At 40.1% G+C, this 27256-nt stretch overlaps 1 protein-coding gene across 4 annotated transcripts in view; it reads right to left on the reverse strand.

Annotated features, from left to right (window-relative positions):
• Positions 1–27256, reverse strand: part of LOC136676443 (rhotekin-like) — a 78391-nt gene that overhangs the window by 25504 nt on the left and 25631 nt on the right. Inside the window, exon 1 of one of the 4 annotated variants that reach the window (XM_066653481.1) lies at positions 16264–16373. The exons of the other annotated variants lie outside the window; for them this stretch is intronic. Within the exon in view, the coding sequence (XP_066509578.1) occupies positions 16264–16287 (24 nt within the window). The 5' untranslated portion in view covers positions 16288–16373. Of the gene's footprint in view, positions 1–16263; positions 16374–27256 lie in introns of those variants that run through there. 4 annotated transcript variants of the gene reach the window in all.

A 27256-nucleotide genomic window follows, 5' to 3' on the forward strand; every position in this document is an offset into this window, starting at 1 on the left:
CATAAATGAGATGACCCCACTTAACTTCATCATGCAATGATATTAAAACTTTGAATAGTGGCAATTAGCAAGCAGTACCTCTTTGTGTAAGCTGATAATTAAGTACAATTAAGAAGGAAAATTGTAGTCTAAAAGACTGATCACCATGACATACAAAGGCTTGCAGGACACGGGCAAAGTCCTACACAATTTTTGCATATCATTTTTTCCAAATATGACCCTTTTAAAAGACAAGAAAAGTGGCTCCACTGCTTTAGGGGGTATAGGTGAATGTATGTGAATATAACTTTCTTTTTTTCTATATGGAATATAGGGGTAGGCAATATGGCCCTGAAATAATATCATGTTGTTTAAGCGTATTTTTGTGATAATCATATTCTGAGTGATATCACAAACTGCAAAATATCTGATTAATTTAAAAAATTATATTGCAATTTAATGTGCGAGTTTGTGTCGTCCTGCGAAGGACTGGTGTGTTCTCCCTGTGTCCGCGTGGGTTTCCTCCGGGTGCTCCGGTATTTACGGTGCAAAAACACAGTGTGCGAGTGAATGTGTGAGTGTGTGTGTCGCCCTGTGAAGGACTGGTGTGTTCTCTCTGTGTCCGCGTGTGTTTCCTCCAGGTGCTCCAGTTTTCACGGTGCAAAAAACACACGTTGGTAGGTGGACTGGTGACTCAAAAGTGTCGTATGAGTGTGTGTGTGTGTGTCGCCCTGTGAAGGACTGGTGCCCCCTCCAGGATGTGTTCCCGCCTTGCGCCCAGTGATTCCAGACAGGCTCTGGACCCACCGCGACCCTGAACTGTAAACAATTTTTGACTTTCCTCATACTCATGTGAAACATATTAGTTTTGTTTCCCCCTTTTTGTTCTTAAATGCTTCTTTTATATCTTACATAACGCCATGTGTTTTTGTACATGATGTTTTTGTACATGATGTTTTATAACCAGACCACCTCCACACGACTGAAGTTGTTCATACGTTATATACACACATAACTGCACAATGTCATTACATAAACAAGTTAGAATATCTCTGTTATCACGGTATCGATAAAAAAATAAAAACGCTATGGCACAGACCTAATAGAGTATATGGACTAAGGAGTGGATGTTACATTTTTAAGCTGAAAGATATTGACATGGTACATTATATTAAAAGTCACTCAAACTGGAGAGTAACATGTTAAACTATGCTATGCCCTGATGGATTACTCTGATACACTGAGCCTGATGTCTCAGTGTGAAGACGCTGATTATATCATTTATCCAGCAATATAACATAATTAGCAAGGCTAGATTAATTGATTATCCAGCTTTTCTCTTAAGCTCATAACATGAAAAGCAGAGTCAAACACTTAGAGCAGAAACATAAGCCTGGGATTAACAGTGATTTGTTTAATTGTGTGAGACCAGTCCCACTATCAGAATTCAGTCAGTAGTGTAGTTGGTGTGGAGGTTTATACTTGGCTGCACTAAGCCAAATGTTTGTTTATATTTGTACAAACCAGACCTGATGTAGAGTATCCAGGACCTTTGCACAAACACAATCCATTATCTATATATGTATTTATATAAACACATACTGAGTGTAAATACTTCCACCCCCACAATGAGAAGAGCCAAAACTCGTGTAATCTCCTCTCCACACCCAAACACAGGATGCTCACCTCAGCTCCACTGCAGCATCCCTGTTTACCATCGGGTCACCAGAGGGCTTTAGGTGTGAAGAGAGGTGGGTGACCCTCCATCGCAGACTCAACTGTACTCGACAAACTACAGCTGACACCCAAATGTTACCTCATGGTTTTATTTACCTTATTTTAATCAGTAATATATCTAACATTAGATCTGTTACAAGAGTGCGAATGTTTTTCATATCTGCATTGATCTAATTTAAAAGTATAGTCTATAAACAAGCCGAATAATCTTAATGTCTTACAACGACACACAATGAAAACGATTAGACACACTTCCTGACTTACAATCCTCCTCCTTGCCAAGAAGTCTTTTTTTTGCAGGATAAAAGTCATGTGATTGCTTCATTAAAACACAATGGCTGATTTGTATTCCCTGGTGCTGGTTAATCCCGAGCTTTTGCGCTACTCGAGGCTGGGTGGGGAGATGCACTCTAATCAGCTCAGGCAGTCTAATTGGCAGCTAAGCACCTCCAGCCGCTCTAAGTATAGAGCCCTGGTGGAAAGTGGGAGCAGCGACCTTGAGGGACCAGCAGGTTATCCACACACACACACACACACACACACACACACACACACAACTGACTGAGGACTCCTGCAGAGCTGGTCAACCTCACTTCCTCTGAAATGGGCCATGTCCCAAACCTGCAAAAATAATTCCTTTCACACGTATAGGATTACTATACGTGTGATTTAGTGCTTGGTGATTTGAGCGCAAATCAATATCACGATTAACTGTACATTTTACCACGATTACAATTAATGAACGATTATTCCGTTTTTGTGTTTTTGACCCTCAGAGTTCAGTGACGAGTCTTGTGCTGTAAATATGCTCCAGTGTTAAAGCTGGGATATTTTTTCTAATGTTGCTGGGAGCTTGTTCCTCTCTTGTTTTTTGAACACTGTTTATATTCGGTGTGTGATTGTGCTTTGGTTGCTTTTTTCCACAGCATTTACATTTGACTTTTTGTTCAGTGTCATATTAATTATAGTCAAATCACAGCACATCCAAACCACAGACGTTTTTCTTTGGCTGCTCTAGTCGCTTGGTCTGCCTCTACGTTTAGGTTGCTTCCAAGTGGCAGATCACATGACTACAGCTTGGTAGCGTGGCTTTAAAGGGACAGTACAGGACCACCCAGTGGGGACATAACAGAATAAAGTGGGGACATAATAGTTAAAAATAATATATAATTGCTATAGACAGGATTATGTCGATTAGAAGTTCTGAATATTGATTTCGATTCATTTTAAATGAATTGCCCAGCCCTGGTGTGATTAGTAATTGAGTAATATACAGAGTATTTTAACAATAAATAAGTTTAAATAGACAAATACCACTTTGTAGTAAATAATTTTTAAAAATTAGGTCAAAATTCAGTTAAAATTAAAATTAGAACAGACTAAGAGAGTTTAAAAAGATACATTATCACAGACATCTGAGAGAAACGCTCTTACCATGGGTATGTATGTGGTAATCAATCAATCACTCAATCAAATTTTATTTATATAGCTCTTTTCACAACAGAAATTTGTCACAAAGCAGCTTCACAGAGATCCAGGTCCAAGCCTCCCACGAGCAAGCCAAGGGCAACATAAGCCCTGTAATATATGACAGGTGAATGTAACCTTTGGAATCTCACCCAATTTCATTTTGGACTCCTCCTGGATGAGTTTGTCCACTTTGCAGCTGGTAACTTCCAGCCACATCTGCACTAGCTAAAACTGTAAGAATCATCTTGCATAAGAAATGCATTCTGAAATGAATCGTACTGTAAGTGTAGTACTGTATTGATTTTTCCTCAACCCTTACGCACACTGTCAATAAATTACTGCCAATCATCTATAATCAAGTTAATCTGCAACTGGAAAAGGTTTGTGTTTTCACAAAACATAGCTGACAAAAACTGTTATGAATGAATATCAAATGAAGCTACATCCAGTGCACAGACTTCTACAGTCAGCTGCACATTGTTTACAGGACCTGAACACCATGTAATCAATCAAGAAGAACAGACATCTGGTAGCCGATATCACTTCTACACCCAAATGCCTTTGAGCTCTTAGTACATGATTATGAAATACAGCTCACATCTATGTCACTGTTCATCCGCAACATTTTAAAAATATTCATTCGTTCATTCGTTATCTGTAAGGGTCCAATTATCCAATTCAGGGTCACAGTGGGTCCAGAGCCTACCTGGAATCATTGGGCGCAAGGCGGGAATACACCCTGGAGGGGGCGTCAGTCCTTCACAGGGCAACACAGACACACACACACACATTCACACCTACGAACACTTTTGAGTCGCCAATCCACCTACCAACGTGTGTTTTTGGACTGTGGGAGGAAACCAGAGCACCTGGAGGAAACCCACGCAGACACAGGGAGAACACACAAACTCCTCACAGACAGTCACCCGGAGCAGGAATCAAACCCACAACCTCCAGGTCCCTGGAGCTGTGTGACTGCGACACCTACCTGCTGCGCCACCGTGCCACTTTAAAAATATATAAATGGCAATATGATTGTAATAACAGTGTCATCACTGTCCAGTTAAAAACATATCTCACAGAATAATAACTTCACAAAGATTAGTCAATGTAAACAGATTTTCCTCCAAGTCAATTTTCAAGAAATTTTATTCCAAGTCAAAGAGCATTTCTGTTGGTCCGTTCATCATGACATTTTCACACAGTTTGAAGGACAGCTGCTGGGTTCAAATGATGTAGTAAACTGAAAAGAAAAAATAAAGGTTCAGACTTTACTGCACCCAAGATGCCCAGTACATCTCATGTGAGGACCATTCCACTGCTTTCACTGCAGTGATAAACGGCCTGCAAACTTCTGATTAATGTAAGTTACGACTCTACAAATCTGCAGAGGCCTAAAGACACCGTTTATAACTGTAATCACAGAAACCACTCTGTACTATAAATTACACTATGGCTGGCTGTCACACACACACACACACACACACACACACACTACACAAAATGAACTCTGCTTAAGAACTCGCCACAGTGCTGCAGTGTCTTATTTAGATAAGGCCTGAGTGTGTGTAGATAAGAAAGCTAGTTTAGAATAATCAAAGCAGAGTGTAGAGGCGACAGAGACCACTTATAACTGCTTTATCTACATACAGCTACTTAATGTGCCTATCCATGGATTAGTTTTGCTCTGCTGGCTGCTCACCCCTTTTTGGCTGTTAAACACTGGTGACTGACAAGGGATGGTCGAGAACGACTAAGTGGAATAAGCTTCAAATCTTGGAACTTGAAGATAAGAGCCATTTTAAAGATGGGGTAAAAACAGATGATATTAACATTAGGGTGGCACTGATTTGTAAATCCAGAGCCAATATCCATAGCTAACCAACCCCCCGTATTAGCATTAACAAAAACCTGCCTATATGCATTAGTATATTTTCTAGTTCATTTTAATATTACAGTAATAACACTAAAACAGTCTTGATAATTTATGCTCCTGTATCAAGAAGAGCTATTTACTTCATATGCAAATGCACATAGATTTTACATGGGTCTACTGTACAGACAAACCATCACAGAAGCTTTCCTGGCACATTCAACAACTCACAGAGAAAAGCATGACCATTCACATGAGTGCGGTTATGTGGCAGGTAGTTAGTGGTTCTGTGCAGCAGAGAAGGGCCAGTCTTCATTAGCATGTCTATTAAAGTGCACGGCTGCAGGGCTGCATTAGCTGCACCATTGCTCACACTCAGACTACTGCCAACCTCTCAGGCCTCACAGACAGAGACGAACCCTGACTGCAGCTCATGAAGGTCTCCTCCTCTCCACTTTCTTCTTATCACTCCACATTGTCAAGTCAATTCACAGGCAAATGCAAATCCAATCACAACTCCCAATATCATTTACACACACACAGTTTATATATATTATATATATCTCTATGTGGCCCACACTACAATCATTCATGTTCTCTTGTTTGCAGCGAGTGTGTGTTATGTGCTGCAGACACTATCAGTTTTCTCAGTGTGGTGTGTGCACTGAATGCAGTGTGGTCAGTGTGTGACTGATAGAGGCTGTTATTTTTACTAATGCATCAGATGTGTCACGATGACTGTGTTCCTGTCTGATTTATGAGGGCTTTAGCATTCACCACTGAACTCACTTATAGATAAACACAATATGTAATATGTGATCTCTCTCTCTCTCTCTCTAATAGAGATAGAGAAAAATAGAGCGAGATAGAGGAGTGGAAAATGGAGGGGAAAAAATAAAAAAACTGAAAGAACTCAAAGAAATGAGAGGAATAAAGTACATTAAAAAACACAAGTAGGAGAGCACCTCTGTACACTGACTAATGTGTCTGGTGTCAAAAACGATGGTGAAAAAGAAAATGAGAGTGAGTAAATAAGGAGTTCAAACATGACCGAGAGAAATAGAAAAGTGTGGAAGTCTATTTAGAGAAAAGCAGGGCACTGGAGCAAGTTACAACTGTGTAGATGTGCTCTATTAACACACATATAATTTTGGTGGGTCAACTATATCCAGTCTGAAACTGAAGAGTCCAAAAAAAATAAAAATAAAAAAAATAAGCAGAGGCTGAAAAAAGAAAAAGACTGGCCTACTGGCCTCACTCTCTAGTTAAGTAACTAAGTCAGATACAAAAGTCAAACTACAAAAATGTCTATAAATGGAGATAAGGCTAATGAAAGTATGGGCTCATTTCAACTCAAACACAACTACAGCTACATCTAAGCAAAACAAGGTTTAAAAGGCATTGCCAAATGGAACATAATCAAATAGATATTTTGTTTACTTTTCAATAGCAGATGGACTAATGTGAATTAAATAGAGAAATGTGAGTTATCTTCGGTTCCCTTAAAATGCAATTCAAAATAATGTTGATTTGACATCAGTTAAAGTTAAAACACACACACCAAAAGTGGTGGGTGATATGGCCCTGAAATAATATCACAATATTTCAGGGTACGTTGGTGATAACACTATTCTTGGCGATAAGAATAAGATAAGAATTTCAAGAACAGATTAATGGGTGTTATATTATGGGTTAGAATATCACAATATTGATTTTATTGTTATCGATATTTTTGCAAACGATACGATACGGCACATCCCAAAACCACACATCTTTACCAAGAAGCATTAAAAGGGAACGTTGCTGTTTTTCATATTTGAACATTTCCAAATGTTGATTTATAGGCACCTCATACAGGTGCTGTTACTGGTAACTGTGTTTTAACATTATATACTTAAATCATATAGTTTTCCTTATGTTGGAGGCACACCCCAGACATATGTTTCTACAGGTAGAGTTGCTAATCAAGTTGGCAAAGCCAATCAAATACTGGTGCAGGTTGTTCCAACTCCAGCGCGTCTAATCTATTAAACATGAAAAAACAAGAGACTCAATCACAGTGGGAATACACCACACATGTCTTTAAAAATGGGCGGAACGGTGGCGCAGCAGGTAGTGTCGCAGTCACACAGCTCCAGGGGCCTGGAGGTTGTGGGTTCGATTCCTGCTCCCGGTGACTGTCTGTGAGGAGTTGGTGTGTTCTCCCCGTGTCCGCGTGGGTTTCCTCCGGGTGCTCCGGTTTCCTCCCACAGTCCAAAAACACAGGTGGATTGGTGACTCGAAAGTGTCCGTAGGTGTGAGTGAATGTGTGTGTGTCTGTGTTGTCCCCTCCAGGGTGTATTCCCGCCTTGCGCCCAATGATTCCAGGTAGGCTCTGGACCCTCTGCGACCCTAAATTGGATAAGCAGTTACAGATAATGGATGGATGGATGTCTTTAAAAATGCCTGGCCTTGTTCAATGTGAATTTCTGAATGATTTTAATAAACTAATGAGGATAAATTACAATGTTCAGGATGTGTTATTTATTGCAGACTGTAGTGGTGACAGACGACAGCTTTTAACAGTTAATACAAAAATATCTTAATTCTAATAAAGCGACTGTTTACTCTGGGGGACAGATTGACTTGCTCCAGAACAAGGTAAAGCAAATATTTAAAAAGATCTCGAAAGAGCAGTTTAGACAGAGATCCAATGTTCAGCCAATTACAGAAGCAATTGAATTTGCAATTGTTCATTTGCTACTTCAGCTGAATGTAGTTTATATTCCTACATTTTATACGTTGGCGCTGACAGATGTGTACAGAGGGTCCTCGACTTACGACGTTGGTCCGTTCCTACGTCACGTCGTAAACCGATTTTCGGTGTAAGTCGGAACATACGTACATACTGTACGTAAAAAACATACTGTAAGCACTTATCGTAACCACGAAACATCGTAACTCGGGACTGACGTAACCCGAGGACCTCCTGTATATGATAAGTAGTGGATGCCTGTAATTCCCATATTCATGCATCCCTAGTAACTTTCTCCAGCATTATTACTGTCAAACTTTGAAAAGAATTTGTAGCGTAAATTCATACTGGAGTAAAATTGGCTTTGTCATTAACGACAAAAATTGCATTACCTACTCAGGTAAAGCAAATCCAGCTCAACCCTGTCAAGACTTTCATTTGAGAGCAGCAAGATGACAGTAAATTTCCCTTCCAGGCAAGCAGTCAAAAAAATAATAGTCAAATGACACTGCACAGATATTTCTTTCCACTTCTCCAGACAGGCAATTTGTTACAGACTGAGTCAGTGCCCCTGATCTCACACTGCAGGCCATTCAAGCTGTCCAGACAACGGATACAAAAAGTAACAGAGACGGTGAACACCATGGGCTAGGGTTGGTCATGGCCATTAAACCCAGTATATCACACTCACTGTAAAGTGTGCCGCATCAAACACACTGAGCTGCTGGAACATCTTCACAATGTTGATGTTTAAATCCTGAAGCACCTTTACGCTACTCACAAAATCAGTTCAAGCTGTCGGTTCAAATGGCCTTTGAAGACCCGACCTAACATTTTACCTCCTTCCTTACAAATGTTACATTATTTGGAACTATGTGATTATCTTCTGCTTGAGTCCACCCTTTATGTTACATTTCATAATGAATTATTGAAGGACACTTTATTTGATGTAGCCCATGATGTCAAAGATGGCGCTATCTGATTAAAGAACTCATAACCTACTCATTATTACATATTCATGCATTTACATGGACCTAAAATGAGGCCACCGGATCTCACACACTGAGGAAAACAGAAGGTATATCTCCAAGACAAATCAGAGAACCACACTGGAGAACAGTGTTGAACTTGTCGCCGAGTTCTTCTATATGTTGCCTCATTATTGTATGTGTATATGCAAGACATACTTGGTTTTGTAGGGGACTGTTTCTCAGTTTCTGAAGTCTCTGGGTCTGTTTATAGTTCCCACCTATGTTTTGTCGATGCATTTACTTCATAAAGCTTCCATACCTGTAAATTCTGATAGAAGCTAAGCTTACATGTGGATATATCAGTTAGTCACAGATTTGAATAAACAATGAGGTGAGGACTTTAAGCAAAAGTCATTCCTACCTCAGGAGATAATTTTGATGACATTAAAGGAACAACTTCCACAAGAATGGACAATGCTAACAAATACGTTTAAAACATTAAGTGAAAAAATATAAAATATAATAATTAAGGATGTGGAAATATAGCACTAACAACTGTGCAAGATGTGGTAGACCATCAAAACTGTAACCATTCATTCATTCATTATCTGTAACCCTTATCCAGTTCAGGGTCGCGGTGGGTCCAGAGCCTACCTGGAATCATTGGGTGCAAGGCGGGAATACACCCTGGAGGGGGCGCCAGTCCTTCACAGGGCAACACAGACACACATTCACTCACACCTATGGGTACTTTTGAGTCACCAATCCACGCACCTGGAGGAAACCCACGCGGACACGGGGAGAACACACCAACTCCTCACAGACAGTCACCCGGAGGAAACCCACACAGACACAGGGAGTCACCTGGAGCGGGAATTGAACCCACAACCTCCAGGCCCCTACCTGCTGCACCACCGTGCTGCCCAAAACTGTAACCATTAGATACAAAATACTTTAAAGTTTTGCAACAGAGAAACAGGATGAAACTCAAGTTCCACTACTGCATTTTTCTGGGTGAAGAGAACACTAAGAATCTGAAAAAACAGGGAGCTGTTGAGATACCTTTAGTGAAAAAAGGAAATAGACAAAAATAAATAAATAAATAAATAAATAAATAAATAAATAAAAAGCTCTTAGAACAAGACACTGCCGTCCCTCAACATATTATGGTCTGGACTGCATGGATTGTGAAAAGCAGAATACGCAACCAATTTCATGAATGTGTGGAAAAAAACCTGTAGATATTTTGGAAGGAAATTCTCCTGCAGAAAAAAAGCTGTAAAAATTAAATCCAAAGCCTACATCATAAATAATGAAATATCTGATACAATGTTTATTTCTTAAGGCTTCTGTGTCATTCTTTTTCTAAGTATTTAAATATTTTGGTGCTCATTTTAAAAATGTGTGATCTCTTTTATGCAGCCTCAACAACAATAGCATATTTAAAGAATCCTTGTCTATACAAAGAACTACCCACACACAGCCTGCCCACAACATTACTCCTGAAAAATTAATAAGAATAAAAATAACGACAAGAAAGTGCTGCAAGGGAAAAAGGCACACAAAAATTCAAGGCTTGGCTTTTTCGAGGCTGCTGTGGTAATGCTGTAACTATTGATTCTGACGTGAGAAGGTTTTCATTACTGAGATGTAAGCCCAGGTGAAAGTCTATTATTTTTTGCAGTATCAGTCTTTATTTGACGGCTACATTTCCCTGTGAGAGCTGATCTAGAGTAAATGTCTTTGGACATACACCAAGACTTCATTCAAGAACACACTGGTACACACACATTTGTGTGCGTTTCAGCTGTGGACTGTTTGAGTGTGTGTGAGAACATAGGGCTGACCTCTCTCATAAACAGCTGCAGTCTCTTGGGAATACACACACACACACACAGGCCTCGGAGTCCTCTCTGAACTCATTGCAGCACTATGGGTAAAATGAGCTGAGGGAGTGGAGTGAGATAGAGGGACAGAGGATTGGCCAGAGTGAGTCACTCAGCATGTAGGTGGAACATAAAGTTTATAGCAACCAGGGACTGTGAAAATGAAGGAGAGAGAGTGTATGTGTTCAAACAAAGTGCTATATGTTTGTCCACTGCTGCCACATTTGCGAGAAAAAGCAGCTGCGGCATTATCCGATCAAGGCTAATACCACAGACATTCAATGCTGACCAACATTTGATGTTCCATAGCAGCAAAAATACAAAACAAAATGACACAACGAAAAGTGTAACAAGAAAATACAGCTACGACATAAGAACAGTGACGTGTTTAGAAATAGAAAAAAATGCAGCTGGGCCTGAATAATTTCAGCTGCACAGCATTTACCTGTAGGTCAAAATGGGAGTTGACACTGGTGTGGGATGTGTGTGTTTACGTTCACTTTGTTAATCGGGAATGACACACCTTATGCTCTTTAAAAAAAAAGAAAACTGGCAGCGTCTTGTGTATCTCACTATAAATTACCAGTGGCAGGGTGGGCCTTGGTCCTGTTTGAACCTGCTGGACCTGTGCCCATGAATTTCAGAATATTTCAAGAAATAACTCAAGAATGAGAATAAAGTTCGAATGTTTATAGGAAAAATGTCAGAATATTATGACCTTATCTAAAAATTCTTGAGAGATTAATTAGATTTCCTGTATTTTATGCAGAACTGGGTGAAGGATACATGTTGTGAGAGGACACAGTGGATGTAGCCAAAAGTACATTTAATTCTCAAGCAAATAATTAAAAATCCAATTCATCTGCTGTATCAGATCACCTGCTGGTACCTGTGTGTGTGTGTGTGTGTGTGTGTGTGTGTGTGTGTGGCTGTCAGATGGATGCAAAATGCTTTTTGTGAAATCAGGATACGGAAGTGAGATTGGGCACCCCACTGGAGCTCCTGAAGACTGCGGAGGATGCTGATCCTCTTGTAAACATATGGTGGCTGTAGAAATGTGCTGGTATATTCACTTTGTTTCTTTTTTAACAACAAACCGGGTAGCATTCTAGCTAGAAGTATTAATTTGCCATCCATTCCACTTTAAATGGTGCAGTGCTTCATTCCACATTAAATGATGCTAACATTATATTCGAGTGCTTTTTCCCCCCATCTTAAAGGCTGTGTAATTAAAGGCTACAGTGTAATTTGAGTTCCTAACTTGTGTTTGATAGTCAGAAAACATGTTATTTCTTACTAATTCAAGGAATAAGGTTTAAAAGACCGTTGGTCCCCCCCAGATTATACTCGGCTACGTAGCTGCATTGCGGAGGTTTATAGTGTCGGATGAATTCAAGTTCGACTTCGATCACATTTACAAGAATAACGGTACCTCTAAATTTGAGTTTAGCTTATTGCTAGGCTATTGTCATGAATAATGTTGGTTATTTAGCTAGCTAGATACTGTCATAACAGTCTGTCATAACGGTGTTTTACCGCGGCGTTGTTCAGCTGTTGTCCACCAGTGACGTCACGGTTGCATTCAAGAATTTCCGTAGCGAGCTCAGGTTTTTCCGCCAATTTAATAAAATTGTCAGTTTTAAAGCAAATTAAGCTGCTATTTTCATTTTAATTCATACTTATATGTCAGTAACTACAATAATGTGAAATATTCATGGAGGTCCATTAAGTGGTGCTTAGCCTTTAAAATTGTCAAGAACTTCTGAGATTCCTCCTACCCTAAACAGAGCTTGGTAGCATTCTGCCACCAACAAGGTCCACATTAAATGGTTTAATGTTGTATTTAAATGCATTCTCCCTTTCAGTTTCATGTCTACATTTGTGTTTGAAGAAGTCCTATATCAGTCCAAATTAGCTCCAAAATAAAGCCCCTTACTTCACCAGTGCCTAGAAATAATTGACATTTTAATAGAAGTCATAATTTATTTTCCACTTTATAATGTAGTAGTAGTCACAGTTCAGAATGACGTTCACAGAAATGTGCTTGAAGTAAATGCAATATGATCTAACCCATTCGAACAGCAGGCAAACTTTAGGCAGCAATGTTTTATAGACTCTAACCTAAATAAACAGCCATAAATGCTCAAGAAAGCAATCCTTTAGGTGTCTAATACAGATTGCTCTCACTAAACCCAGCCGCCCTTCCCTCAATTAGCTGGCTTTCTGGCGGGTCTGGTGAGCCTTCGGACAAGCTGTCAATCCTGTGCCAGTGGTGAGAAGGTGTCTCACCTCTGTCAACAAATCACTCTCCTGTTGAAGACATTTCCTTGGTGTGAATCTTCCTCTGCAAACCTTCACTACAAATAAACAGAGCGAATTTCACCACCTAATTTAGTACATCACTCAGTATTCCTGTGAAAAGTGACACTATTTATGGCAGTATTTCTCACGTACACACACACACACAAATCCATATGGCCAGCCGGTGTAAGGAAGAAGCTGATGATCTTGTGGTGCTTCACAATGAATCAGACCTGATGAGCACTTTGGCATTTTTGCTCTCTATTCCAGAGCGACATAAAACAGAAAGACAGCACAGTCTCTTTTCCCTGATATTGGCTCCAACACAGAACACCTTTCAGCATCATTCCACTCCATCCCTCTGCCTGCATATGCGACTTGGCATTTCCTGGTCTATAGGGAGATAAATTGCACTGTCCAGGCTAAAAATATATGAGGCAGCTCCTCAGCAAATGGCTTTGCTCAGCTAAGCAACTCTCCCAACACTGCGTCTGGACAAGCCAAGTGGAATAAACACGAGAACGAGGGTCTAAAAGGAGGACTGGCCAGAAATTAGTCAGGGAACTGCGTTTCTGATCAGGCGCATCTCTGATTCCTTTTGTCATTAACCTGCTGTGCATCTTCAGACCTGTAAAGAAAATACTCACTCAACTCCACAGTGACAACCAGCCAAGCTCAGAGGCTCTTTTGAAAAATGATCCTATGGACCACTAAGCACTGAGCTGAGACAGATTTCACAACAGAACAACATCTTACTGAGACACACCATTTCGTCCCTGATAGAAGTGTAGGGAGATTCAAGCTTGTGACTCCATGTCTGTTTATATCATAAAAAAAAGAATTCTTATTTTAAACAACGCATACATCAACAAACAAACAAATAATAATACCCAAACTCTCCAGAACATTAGATCACTGTACTGGACGACACATCTTCACTGCTGTTGTATCCTCAAGGGTACATACATATTTAGTACCTTCAAATAGGGACCATAATAGTGCCATATTCTATAATAATTGTACATTTTAAGGCTGTGTTGATTTCGTCTCCAGGACTTACATGATGTTCTTTAATTTTCCTCTTGGAGATAAGAATGGAATGTACCTTTAGGGAATGTAAGAGGACTTTAAAACCACTGTTGAACCTTTAAAGGCACATTTAGGCACTCTATCATATCTGTTTTTTTTCTGAGAGAGGATAGAACAATAACCCAGAATTCCTTAAACTATTTAACTTAGAAGTTTCAGTTAATTTTTTTGTGAAAATCACTCATTGAAGGGTTCTTCAGGAACCACAAAACGCAACAGACATCAACTTATTAATGGTGTATAAATCTCAAAGTAAGAAGCTGCATTTCCTGCACTCAGCTGAGGAACCAAAGATACTTTGCTACACCAGACACCCTCCCAGTAATTATTGATTCTACTGAAGGATGTTATATCCAAAGCTAAATGACAGTTCTGTAGCAGTGCAGCTACTTTCCCTGAAATGAAGCTGTATGTATCACAAAATCTGCCACACATTCTGAGATTAATAGCTCAACTATTGATTTATCATGTCTCTGAAACAAAAAAGGGGCTGTATAAGTCAAATCAATTTGACATTTACCAGATATCATGAAGGAGTAAAGATCAGGCTGACTCTGTGCATTAGCTTTTCTGATGAATTTGACCTTTCCAAATATATAATTCAAACATACAGCCTCACACACACACACGGGCTCACTGTCTAAATGCATCCAGCAAAAATGAAAAATAGACATTCATCGGGTTGGGGGCTGAAGGGAGTGAATAAAGGTTCGGGGTCCGGTTTCAGTTCAAGAGGAATTTCTAAGTTATGTGTCTATTGTGGGCCCCCTGTGCATTCATGAAAAGATGAGAACCCTGCAGGGTATGAAATACACTCTGCTTAATCTTAAATACCAAGTCTGTCCTAACAATGGAGGGAATGCTTAAGTTTCACTAAATTCCAAGACGTTAGGAAACCTTCATGTGTTTAGTCAGAATGTTACTAGATTTAGCCGCATGCAGAATCAAATATATAAATAAGATTTAAATTGATCCGTTCAGTCTCTCTCCCAAAGGGCTTCCTTGGGACACCAGCATTTGTGAAACAATCTCTTTCCACTCCACCACTGTGAAACAAGTTTAAACTGCAATGCAACAGCATCATTGTGAAACCTATCCTCCACATACTGACAGTGTCCTGCAGCACAAAGACCAATTGGGAAAATACAGGATGAATAAGAGCTCTACTTTACGCCACGATCACATGCAAGAGCCTGTGGGCAGAGAAATAATTGATAATCGATCTGACTTCATTAGACTGGGTATAATTCAATTGCTGAACATTATGCTCTTCCCAGTACCCAATATCACTCATCCTATGCTGTAGAATTGGTAGTGAAACAAACTTAACGAAGCATTTGGGTCAGCTGAAGCAGATAGTGGTTGATTAAGCAGGATGTGGAGGCTCCTAATGGTCTGCAGCATTTTCCACACAATAGTCAAAATGAAAAGAGACAAAATAAAATGGCGGAAAAAACCTTCGTCTTAAAAACAAAGACAAAACACTCTCATCTTTGAATGGGAGATAACGGAAGAATAATATTTTCCATAATTTTGGACTGTGCTGCTCTGTTTGATGTAAAGTATACAGCAGATTATTTTTCTAATTATTTAAAAATTCTAAAAAAAATACAACACAATGTATAGCAGTGTTTGTTTAAATAACACAGGTGTTACTATAAATTTAAATTACTTTATTTTCCACCTCTGGTTTATTAGATTTCTATTCCTTTCCATTTACCCATCTACCTACTCATCCATCACATGGTTTAAAACTGTCTAATACCGGAGAGCTCCGGCTGGATAATCTGTGCTTATGCACACCCTGCACATTCCACAGTTAGCACCGATTCATCTCGTTTATCGACCTGGCTGTTCATGTTTTCCACTTTTGTCTGACAGTGAATTCAAACGCAGATAGTCCACGGTGAGCACACACCGGCTCTTTCTCATTCACTCATTCAGCCCTGAGCTGGAGCGAGCGCGCGCGCAGGCAACTGCACCTGCACGCGCCCGGGGAGCGTTCGCTCAACAGAACCGTTGACCGTTACGCTAACGGTCGCCGCGGCTGAGGTGATCATTTCTCCACATTTTCGACATCTTTTCACCAAAACTAACAGTAGACTCCTCATAAAGACCCACGACATTATAAAACCGCGTCTATCCAAGTGTTTTTAAAATGTTGTTACTGCGGTTAAATCGGCTAAAAAACCCCACACACATTTAATCGCAGGTGAGACTCACTCGCTGGTTCTTGGCGTTGTTCATGGTGTTTACAGCGTCTGTCCGAGAAAAACACCAGCTCCCAAATGTCCAGAATCACTCAGCCACACATGCGCCATTCACTCCATTCTGGGATGCCTTCAGTGCGAGACCCAACCGCTGAAGAGCACTGTACGATGGGCATATGACAAACGGACCGCTCCGTGTGTGTGTGTGTGTGTGTGTGTGTGTGGTGGGCTGCCCTAAGCCAAGCCCACTAACAGCTACCGAATGACTCCACTGCAGCAGAACTCACACGAGGAGGCATGCGTGCGTGTCTGTGTGTGTGTTTATGTCAGTGTAGCCCCGACTATTTCTGGCCCTCTGTTCTAACCCACGGGGCTAAACAAAATTTTAAAAATTTAAAACGAACCTATAGTGACAACAAGGTCAGAGCTCCATATCTATACTCCCACAACTAGCCTACAAGCCTTCACTTCAACTACTATAATCCCACCTCAAGCTGTTATCTCTCCAGCTCTCCCTCTCCCATTACATCACAGTGCTAACAATAGCTAGGAATGCTGTTCCCAGGATAAACGTGAATGCAGTTGCTTCTGCCATTTCAACCAGTGAAATTTGTCCTCATGACATTTTTCAAAATTTCTCAATGATAACACTTTTAACTTATTCATACATGCTCATTTTAACCAACTGGATTAATCAGTGCATTATTTTGTGACAACAAAGAGACCAAGAGTTCCCCACAGTTGTATACATTCATATGGGTTTCAAAAACAAGTGCATAGTTCATTTCTTGACATAAACCAAGTCAATAATTGTGGGCTAATTCTTCTGGAGAAACTTGCTTAATAAAACCGTTCACAGCAGTAGTGATACAAGCCTATCTTTCAAAGTTTAATACTTCCAAAAGCTACAGCTTATAAAGTGATTACTACAGGCCTTGGTTACAAGTATACTGCCCAAGACTTGGTTTAACAAAGCATAATATTCCCCCTCCTTTTTATAAATACGAACAGAAAATTTACCACATCCCTATAACCACCATTGTAATGAAACTGCTGATGTTTCAAATCAAACCAACCACCACCAAAACAACTTTGGATGGGGTCTGGAATTGTCTGTAATTATGATAAAGCCCTAATGTCTTGTCACTTTTCAAGTTACGTACAAAATTTCGTATTCATACACAACTTCAAAGGGCATATTCCAACGCTCAAGAAAAAGCTAAAACATAACAATACCTAGGCAAATAGTTTTCTATATAGCTATCACTATAAAATGGGAAATGCACTGATTAATTTCACAATTACATGAATAATAAAGATTTTAAAAACTTTACTGTATTTTACTAAACTGAAAAATGCAACCATGCTTCAGGTGTACATTACAGGCCACCCAAGTATTGTTTGGAGCACAACTGATTGGTGGATTGTGAGTGTGTGAATGGGTGTAAATAGTTGTTCCTATGAGACACAGACCGAACAAATTATGAAATGCTTCATGACAGTGCAACCTTAAAGGCTAGGCACCAGCGATATGAAAGTGTCAAACAAATAAATACAGTGTAATTTGAGTTCCTAACTTGTGTTTATTGATAGTCAGAAAACATGTTATTTCTTACTAATTCAAGGAACAAGGTTTAAAAGACCGTTGGTCCCCCACTGTGACGTAGATGGTGGACAACAACTCTAGAAGTTGCTCTTAATTTAATGCAAAATGACGAAAAGGTGTGTTGTTTTTGGCTGCAATCATTCAATGTACAGTGGGACATCTGTGCACAAATGGCCCAAAGATCCCAAAATATCCAGAAAATGGACTAAATTTGTCAACTTTAAACGGGCACTTTGGAAAGGACAATCCGCTCACTCCGTTATCTGTAGCTCATTTCACTGGCGCTCTTCCAACAATATGGACATGTAAGGACACCAACGAAAGGTGTTCAAGAGCCTCTGTAACATGGAGGTAAACAGGGTAAGGACACTCACTTCGCCTGTTTTAGTTGGTGTTAGTTAACGTTAGCTTGACTTGCTAAACTCGGTGACTCAGATTATACTCGGCTACGTAGCTGCATTACGGAGGTTTATAGTGTCGGATGAATTCGAGTTCGACTTCGATCACATTTACAAGAATAACGGTACCTCTAAATTTGAGTTTAGCTTATTGCTAGGCTATTGTCATGAATAATGTTGGTTATTTAGCTAGCTAGATACTGTCATAACAGTCGGTCATAACGGTGTTTTACCGCGGCGTTGTTCAGCTGTTGTCCACCAGTGACGTCACGGTCGCGTTAAAGAATTTCCGTAGGGAGCTCGGGTTTTCCGTCAATTTAATAAAATAGTCAGTTTTAAAGCAAATTAGGCTGCTATTTTCATTTTAATCCATACTTATATATGTCAGTAACTGAAATAATGTGAAATATTCATGGAGGTCCATTAAGTGGTACTTTGCCTTTAATGAGTTTAATATATTAATCATGATATAACATGTCCTTGTGTGATTAACATAAAATAAAATATAAACTTTTTTTTTTTTGAAAGCTTCTTTTTTTTTTACTTCAAATCTAATGCAATAGAATCCATTCAGATATGTGGATATTAATGAAATTCATAGGATGACATGCAGTAATCGAATTCTTTAATGCTGCTTCTGATGTCTGCGGTCTGTTTGGTGTGTTCTCTGTTGTGTGCCTCTGATCTGGTTTAATCACAGGCCCACCTGTCCGCTTTTCTGATCAGGGGGCATCTGGAGGCTGCAGGCTGCCAGGGAGCTGACAGACTTGAACTCAGATTAAGACGCTTCTGATGGGCTCCACCAGGAGGAACAGCAGGCACCATTCAGCATGGTGGAAAACAGCAGAGTAGGCCAGTATTCAAGGGATAAACACCAAATGGCTGTGTGGTGGTCCAAAATATAGTGGTAATACAGAGTATTCAATTAGAATGAGGTAAGAAAATGTAAACTGCTTTAGGTGTGAAACGGAGCATGTAAGTACAACATAAACTGAGGGTCTGCCGCTGTGTTCTGAATGTTTTCGTGTTTGTGTTTGGTAACTGGGGATCAGAGTGGGAGGTAAAGGGCAGAGGTGAAGAGAGAGGTGTTTTGTGTGGGCAGTGTATAAAGAGTGTGGGTGAGAGAGGCAGTGAAGAGCAGTACAGAGACATGGAAGAAAATGAAAGAGGCAAGAGTGCAGAGGGGAATAGTATTTTCCACAAATCGAACAAGAGAGAGGTGAGCTTACACAGAAAATGAAACACTGGAGAGTAGCAAATCAAACGGTGAAAACCAGTGGGCCAAGTTGGCGAGACTTCACACATTTGCGGTTTTGCAAACACTTACACATTCCCTAAATATCCCTACAGTCTATTCACTCAGAGGCACTAAAAAAGCATATCTACAACACTTATGGGATCGTTTTCTAAGAATCTAGCCCCACTGGCACTGTAACAGGATCTGCTTGTGAACAGCTGCACATAGCTGTGGACCATGAGGAGGGGGAGAACGTGGAGGTGGAGACACAGACCCTATGTACCTTTTCCTGTCCATGGAATTAAAGGTATAAAAGGTTCTTCAGGGAAGAGGTCTCATGACTGGGTTCTTAACATTTCAAGGGATAAATACCAAATTTCAATTAACAGAGGAATTTAAACTAGTGTTCTTTTAACCGAACATTTACCAAACTGGTTACAATTAATGGAGCTGCTCATGAGTCCTCTCCATCAACAGTTCTAACATTTGGCTGGTGTTAGAACATGTTTTGAGGACAGTGGTGAGTAATGCTGTTTATTTGAACGTGAGCTGTTCCTGTCGCCAGCTAGTTCTTACTTTGTATCGGAAGCTGGGAAGCAAGATTGTGCAGCACTGGTATTTAGCCTCTGAAGCCTTTCCTACCATTTACTGTCTCTATTTTATATTCTGTTTACTTCCTCACTGGACAAATGCCACTCTCCAAACAAGGAAAATCTCATTTCCTATCAGAGCGTAGTCAGTCATGTTCCTTCCTTCATATCAGATTCAAAAGGGTGCCTCCTCCTGCTACATTTTTATGGATGTATTGGAATACACCTATTAACACAACATTTAGAATTGCACTGTGTTGATTAGACTGCTCTATTGTCTTTGTTTATCAGACAGAAACATGGAATTCAAATTTTCTTCCTGGGAGGGGCCAAAATTGAATGTGCTTAATGCTTCTTCACCATACTGCACTGGGTGATGAGCCATAATCACCACAGCAGAAAGGCATTAAAACTAACTACTTTTCAATTACCACTTAAACATTAAGGCTATTCAGTAAATTACAAAGTATTCCCAAATGGACAATAAATAAATAAATAAGGAACTGGACTATTAGGCTTAAATAAAACAGCTTTTTCCTTTACTGAAAGAACAGATTTTTGTGGAAATAAAATGAGCTTGTGTTTTTGGCACAACAAAGCAAACATAACTGATAATGGTGTGGTTCAGTCAATGTGTCCTGTAAGAACGTTTTCTAGGGAAATTGATTTTTGTGTTACAACAACAAATAAAACCAACACCAGCCGTGACGGGAACGATTAAAATCAATTAGTCATGAGCAAGTGTAGAGAATAACACTATCAATTGTATTAAATAAGCATGACTTAAAATTCCAATATGGAAGCTGTTTCCAACATTAATATTGATCCAAAGCATTCAAATAAAAGGCTCCTTGGCAATGAATCACCAGAAACATTATAATTTAGTCCAAGTTCTCGAAATTGGCTTGTGGTGTGCTAAATAAATTTACACAGGGGGAAAAAAAGAAAGAAAGAAAATAAGGAATGTGTAAAACAACAACAGATAATGTCAATACTGGCAGTGGCAGACTGAGTAGTTGTAGTGCGTGTCTGCAAACATACTACGCAAAGAAAGTGTTAAGCTATGAAGTCAATGACAGCTCAGACCTCTGCTTATCCAACCAGAGCCAATGAGAGTTATGCTGCTCCTTTATCCAGCAGCACACTAATCTGGCTTAACCTACAGATTTCCCTGTGATGACAAGATTACACACCCATGCCCTTTGCTTACAAAGGAGATCATTTATTGTTTTAAGGCATTTAGGGGAAGTGTAGAGGAAATATTTTCGCTTTTTCCAAAACTGACTTTTGTTCTCTGATCTTGTTTTCTTCATCTTTAATCAGTACCCTTGTTTCTTTGCACCTGTGTTTGTTTTACTCTATTTGACCTCACCTTTGCTCTGTCATATACACAGTTCCCATGCTGTGATTGGAGAGACTTATGGCGCCTTTCCATTGCATGGAACCTACATGACTCTACTCGACTCGGCACAGCTCTTTTGCTACTCCACTGGCGAAATCTGGTACCTGGACCCTGGAACTGTGTAATTTTTCCATCCCAGCTGGCTCCGGGTTCCAATCGTGCTGAGTAGGTACTAAGTGGTGACGAGTAAACCCTCCAGCACAAACCGTCGCTTGTTAAATATCTGAAGTTACAGCAGCTTTCACATTTATTTTGATCAGACTCACAGCGGCAGCTCGTAACATTACTTCAAGGTGTATGTGCTCCTTGGGCTGATGGTCGACAAAAATTTCCAGTGAAAGTCAAGCGTGCAAAAAGGAAAACTGATCTGACATGCGAATACACAATGAGTAAACAGCGCCTAACTTTACCACCATCGTTGATGTGGTTTTCAAAGCCAGTGATTCCTGTTAGAGATGTGATGGTTTTGCAATGTCACCAGCTCCTTTTCGTGGGGGAGCGCTGCCAGTGGAAAAGCAACAAGCTTTAAGCGAGCCAACCTGAGAGGTGAATATAATGGAAGTTACTAAGTGATGGGGTCTAGAAGATCTAGAAGGGCCATACTAAAGTCCATATGCACCTGCTGTTAGATATAATATGTCCTAGAATTGACTATATTCGTCTGACAGACTAAATTTAGAGGTTAGGGAGGGTGTGACTCTCCAAACTCTTGAATGTGAAGAGGGGTGGTTTAACCCAACTGAAGAAAATAATCATTTACAACAGTAGTCTCCAGAGACCCAAATTAATGTGATAATGCACTGAACAAGATTTTTTTAAATAAGAGCAAAGACAAACTAGGCAAGCCGGACTGCCATTAGCCGTAGTCACAGAGGTGTTTCTGGTATTTCAAAAACAGGAAAGCCCAAAATACATACCCTTGTCATTGGATGGTCTGGAGAAGCTTTGGTGCTTCATATCAATGTCATTGTTGAAAGATTTGTTCATAAAATATAACTCTGGCATCAGTGTTTTTCTTGTTCATTGTATTTGAAAATAAACACTACATGATCTACCACCAAAGAAAAAATAAGACCAAGAACATTTTGCTGATTTTAAGAATTACAATTACTTATTTATTCATTGTAACAGGTTAAAGCACGTGAAGTTTAAGGAGGCTGTGCGCAGCTATATGGGGTTTTATAAACTCACTAACAGCACAAAATGTCTCCCCACCACTTCCCTTTACAATATCTCAGGCAAAGACACATGCTTATGTGAAGTAAGACAAATTCAACAGTCCTACTATCTGCGCAATAGATATGATATGACAAATTTAACAATCCTCCTCTCCTCTCTCTGCAAGATATGATATGTGTAAATGTTGTCGGGTTCCGAGATGTCCTGCTGAGCCAAGGCGCCAAAACACAGCCCCAGAAACACACACAACCCAAGCGTGTTCCTATTTCCCAAGTCTTATTTCCTATTATTCAGCCACGGTTCGCACTGAAGAACCTAATTTTTCTGGTTCGTTAACCAGTTTATGTCGGTCGAAAAGTGCCAAACTGCTCCAAATTTAGTCCACAAACTGGGATGTGGAATATATATGAACTAACAGTTCCTACTTGCACATGCGTGTTTTAACACAAGGCAGTCAGTCAGTCAGTCAGCAAAAATGCCTCTTCTAGGACACTTCAAATTGAAAGCTTCCAATTTTTATCTAAAAAAGTAATGGTTTAAAAATAGCCATGTTTAAAGGCCACTAAGGCTATGTGTTGTCCATTGCAAGCTTAAGCTCTTATTTCATTTTCTATTTTAACAGCCCCCACATCTAACAAAGCTGGCCTGGTGTACCATAGTAGGCTCCAGCAAATATTTAAAGTTCCACTACATCGTCATCATCAAAAAAAAAAAAAAAAAAAAAAGAAAATTTTAAATGTTATTCTCTACAGGGGGTTTGTTCCACTGACATCACAAGTGGACTCTCAGCACCTTCCCAATATCAAACGTGCTTTTCAGAAACGTCTGTGCTCCATAGCCCTTTCCACACTGGCAGCAGCATGATCAATGAAGCTGGAGGCTGACACAGCTAAACCATGCACAGGGGAAGCCATAAATCTAATGGAACCATTTAGTGATAATGCAGGACATGAGGCACTAGGCTGAAGAACATCAATCTTGCAGGTACTGACAGACATCTGAGCACTAGAACATGGTGAACTATAGCTCTACTTCAGGGAGGTTAAGTATTGTGCAACTTATGGCGTTTCAGGTTTTGAACTGACCAATAAATTGTGTTTAAATACGTAATTGCAGAAGTAATCTAATACAGTGTTCTACAAAGGTTAAAAATATTACATTACACAATTAGTTCCAGACAGATAAAAAGGAAAAGAAAAAATGCTGCGAGACCTTGGGAGAGAACTGAACACACAAGTGATGTGTTTTTCATTTGTGTAACACATTTACAAGCATAAAAATATACAACTTATCACTTACTCATGGTTTATTACACTGCCTGTAACATCTGGATTTTTTTTATTATCTTTCAGAACCTTAATATTTACAAAGCACTTTCAGTCAACTCCAGGACAACGGATACTCAATGATTTGCCGGCTTAAATTTAGAAAAACACAGGACAATTAAATATAGACAAAGCTGGGGAGATCAGGCCAACAGATGAAGTGAGAATGAGCTGGCAGTGAACACTGACAGCTCACGCCTAGTTCCTCCTGCAGGCCTCATGACTCATCTTGGAGTACCAGGTGGACGAGGGCTTCTCTTCAACCATATCTGATATGTTAAGGACTGCACACTTCAACAGTCATCTCTCTGGAGAGCAGCCAGAACGTTCCAGTCATACACACTGAGGATGAACAAACTCTGTAGAACACATTATCTCATGTGTGTTGTAAGAGTCTCTTCAATTCCCAATCTTACAACACCCCCTCCCCAAGCACCAGCACCATCTCCCTTTTCAGGAGAGTCAGAGGTGAGAAAATCACTCTGGCGTGTGCTAAAACACCCCTCCTGCTGTTTCGCCCAACACTATCACCACAAAAAACGGTTCAATTACACAGCCGAGCAGGCAAAGCAGTGCGACCTGGGAGGGGGAGGTCAGCACATAAGCAGACCAGGTCTCACCAGGTCTAAAATTTCCTCCTGAATTTCCTTTTATTCAACAGAAACTCGTAAAGTAAAAGCATGTGGTTTATTCTTAAGGTGTTTGTTTATATTTGGCTGCTTCCTGAGGTAAGAGTAGCTGACAAGGCACGGTTAGGCCCGACCAGGATAAATTAAAGTGATGGCTTCCCAATGCAAACACACCTTCTGTAGACAGAGGAACACCACATAAAGTCTAACTAACTGCATAACCAGCAAACAGCTGTTACAGCTAGCTACAGGTCTGGAGCGAATACCCTTACACTAACAACATCAGGCAGAAAAAAAAAGCCTTCCACGAATGGAAATGCAAGAAATATTACCCTCTGAGGTACAATAATACCAAGTCTACCACAATGCAGTGTTTTCACAAGCTGTGTTTTATGGCACATTTTGACAGAGCCAATATTTCAACACGCACAAGCCCTGTAGATGTAAATAATTGAGAGTGTTGTATTAAATAAACTTGTGCTGTGTGGCAGACATGGTTCTGAAATTTGGTAGCTTTGGTTTACAGCAAGAGTTCTTTCTAAACCTCTTACCAAGAGTGTACAGGGTGCCTGAAGTAAGCAAACACAGGCTGACTCGTTAGTGTCAGGTTTGGACAGGAGGCCAGAGGATGGAAGAGTATGAGACTGGGCCTGACTGACGCTTGGAGCTTTGCGGTCTCTTCCAACACCCTGGCTCCAAGGTTGCTGTTTTCCAAAGGAAGCTGGCTCAAGTCAAGGCATTTGGCTGATTCTTTTACACAGACTGTCCTTTCAGCCTCACTCTGACCACGCCAGAGCCCAAGCCAGGGGCACAGGGGGTGGGGAAGGGGCGTGGTTGACCCAAAACAATGCCCTCTTTCTCTGACAGCCTGTGTCCAATACCCCTCCCAAACACTCCACCCCACAGGCATGGAGCAAGGAGTGCCAGAATCTTATAGCAAGTGGATTCAGTCACAAAAAGGCAGCCATTTTCACTTCACAACCAAGTAAATAAGTCAAACAAGCAGTTAATTGAGATTACTATTTGCATAGGATATTATTGCAATAGATGAAGTGAAGCAAAGACTCTCAGCCAAGTTCTGTTGAACTGCTGGATGCAAAGCAATTTCTGTTAGCATGTTAGCGGTCTGTTAGCATGGCATGGCTACCATAGCACCCATGACAAAGCTGCTCAAACACCCTTCCAGCTAAACTAACAATGAGAGGAAAAAGGCCATTAGCAACCATTTTGCTAAAGGTTGATATATGGATAGATGACTGAGTGACCGTTGCAATACAAAGTGACCTCTGTACTCAAGCCTTTTTAAAGTTCAAATAAAAATAGACAATTAAACTGTTCCTTACATAATAACGCTCAACAAAAAATGTGTTCAAGTACATGCAGTATCCTGTTTTTGCTGTAATTGAACATCATTTAGTCAGCTCCCAGAGGATTCAAGTGGTGTTTAATCACCTGATACCACACAGCTCTGCGGCACCTAGTCCTTCATCAATAAGTCTTACTTTACCACCACCAACAGCAGCGACAGCACCAATAGAGGCAGCGTTCCAGCAGACCGCTGCGCTGCGGCACAGTTACCCCTGCTGAGCTGGACACACACAGATTCGACTCTCATCCCCACACAGGAGTAATGCTTGGTAAACACGTTTCATGAATGTACAGAGGTATCACTGTCTGTACAGCCACTAGTTCATGTAAACAAGCCGAGGGCATAGCAAATTAAATGTTAATGTCTGAGGTAGAAGAAAGTAATCTATAAAATTTCATTTTTTTGTAAATTAATGATTAGAAAAATAACAAAATTCCATTTAATAAATAAATAATTACATTTAGTCATGTCACAGGGGTAGACATCTACAGCATTTGGAGTCTTGCCCAAGGACTCTTATTGACTTGGTGGCACCTATTTTGCTGTGTGGTAGTCAGCAGCATTACACACTAAACTTCATGGAGTATATCACATTACACATTAGGTAAAACGTGGTAAACTGAAAAGTGACAGGATGAGGACACAGCTGGTGGGTTTCCTGCTGGAAGTGTATCTACTGAAGAATATGGGGAAATGCATACTTCCTGGATTTGGACTCTCGACTGTAGAAAACAAACTCTGAGCATTAACAAAACAACTGCATGCAGGAAAAGCCTTATACATAAAATTCCACTCTTCAGCATCTTCACTGTATTTGGTATAAACATGGATGAACACTAAAGCCTCAAAGAGGCATTTAGGCCTAATGCTGCCACTCTTCACTCAATATGTAAAGCTTTTGTTCCAGGGTTCCCTAATAAGAAGTTTTAAAAATTTATAAACATTATGGTTGGTATTTATTTCCTTATCTTTAAGTCATAACATCCTCTTCTGGGAGTCCTGTTCCAATGTAGGAAGTGAGCAGATGTGTTTACAACAGATTTAGCAAAATTCAATTTCTCAATTTGGCCAAAAGTGCCCCATAAATCGTACTACCACTCATGGCCAGGAAATGAATTTTAATTAAACAAAGTGACAGTTCACCCCCTACAAGGCTCATCATTCCTCAGGCAAGGACAGTGGTGCAGAGTTTCAGCACTGAGGCACAGCATTAGGGAGCCATTGCTTAAGTCAAAACAGGCTGCTCCCAAATGTACAGAAACGTGATGTAC

The sequence above is a fragment of the Hoplias malabaricus genome, chromosome X2, assembly GCF_029633855.1.
Source record: "Hoplias malabaricus isolate fHopMal1 chromosome X2, fHopMal1.hap1, whole genome shotgun sequence".
Classification (NCBI taxonomy): Eukaryota; Metazoa; Chordata; class Actinopteri; order Characiformes; family Erythrinidae; genus Hoplias; species Hoplias malabaricus.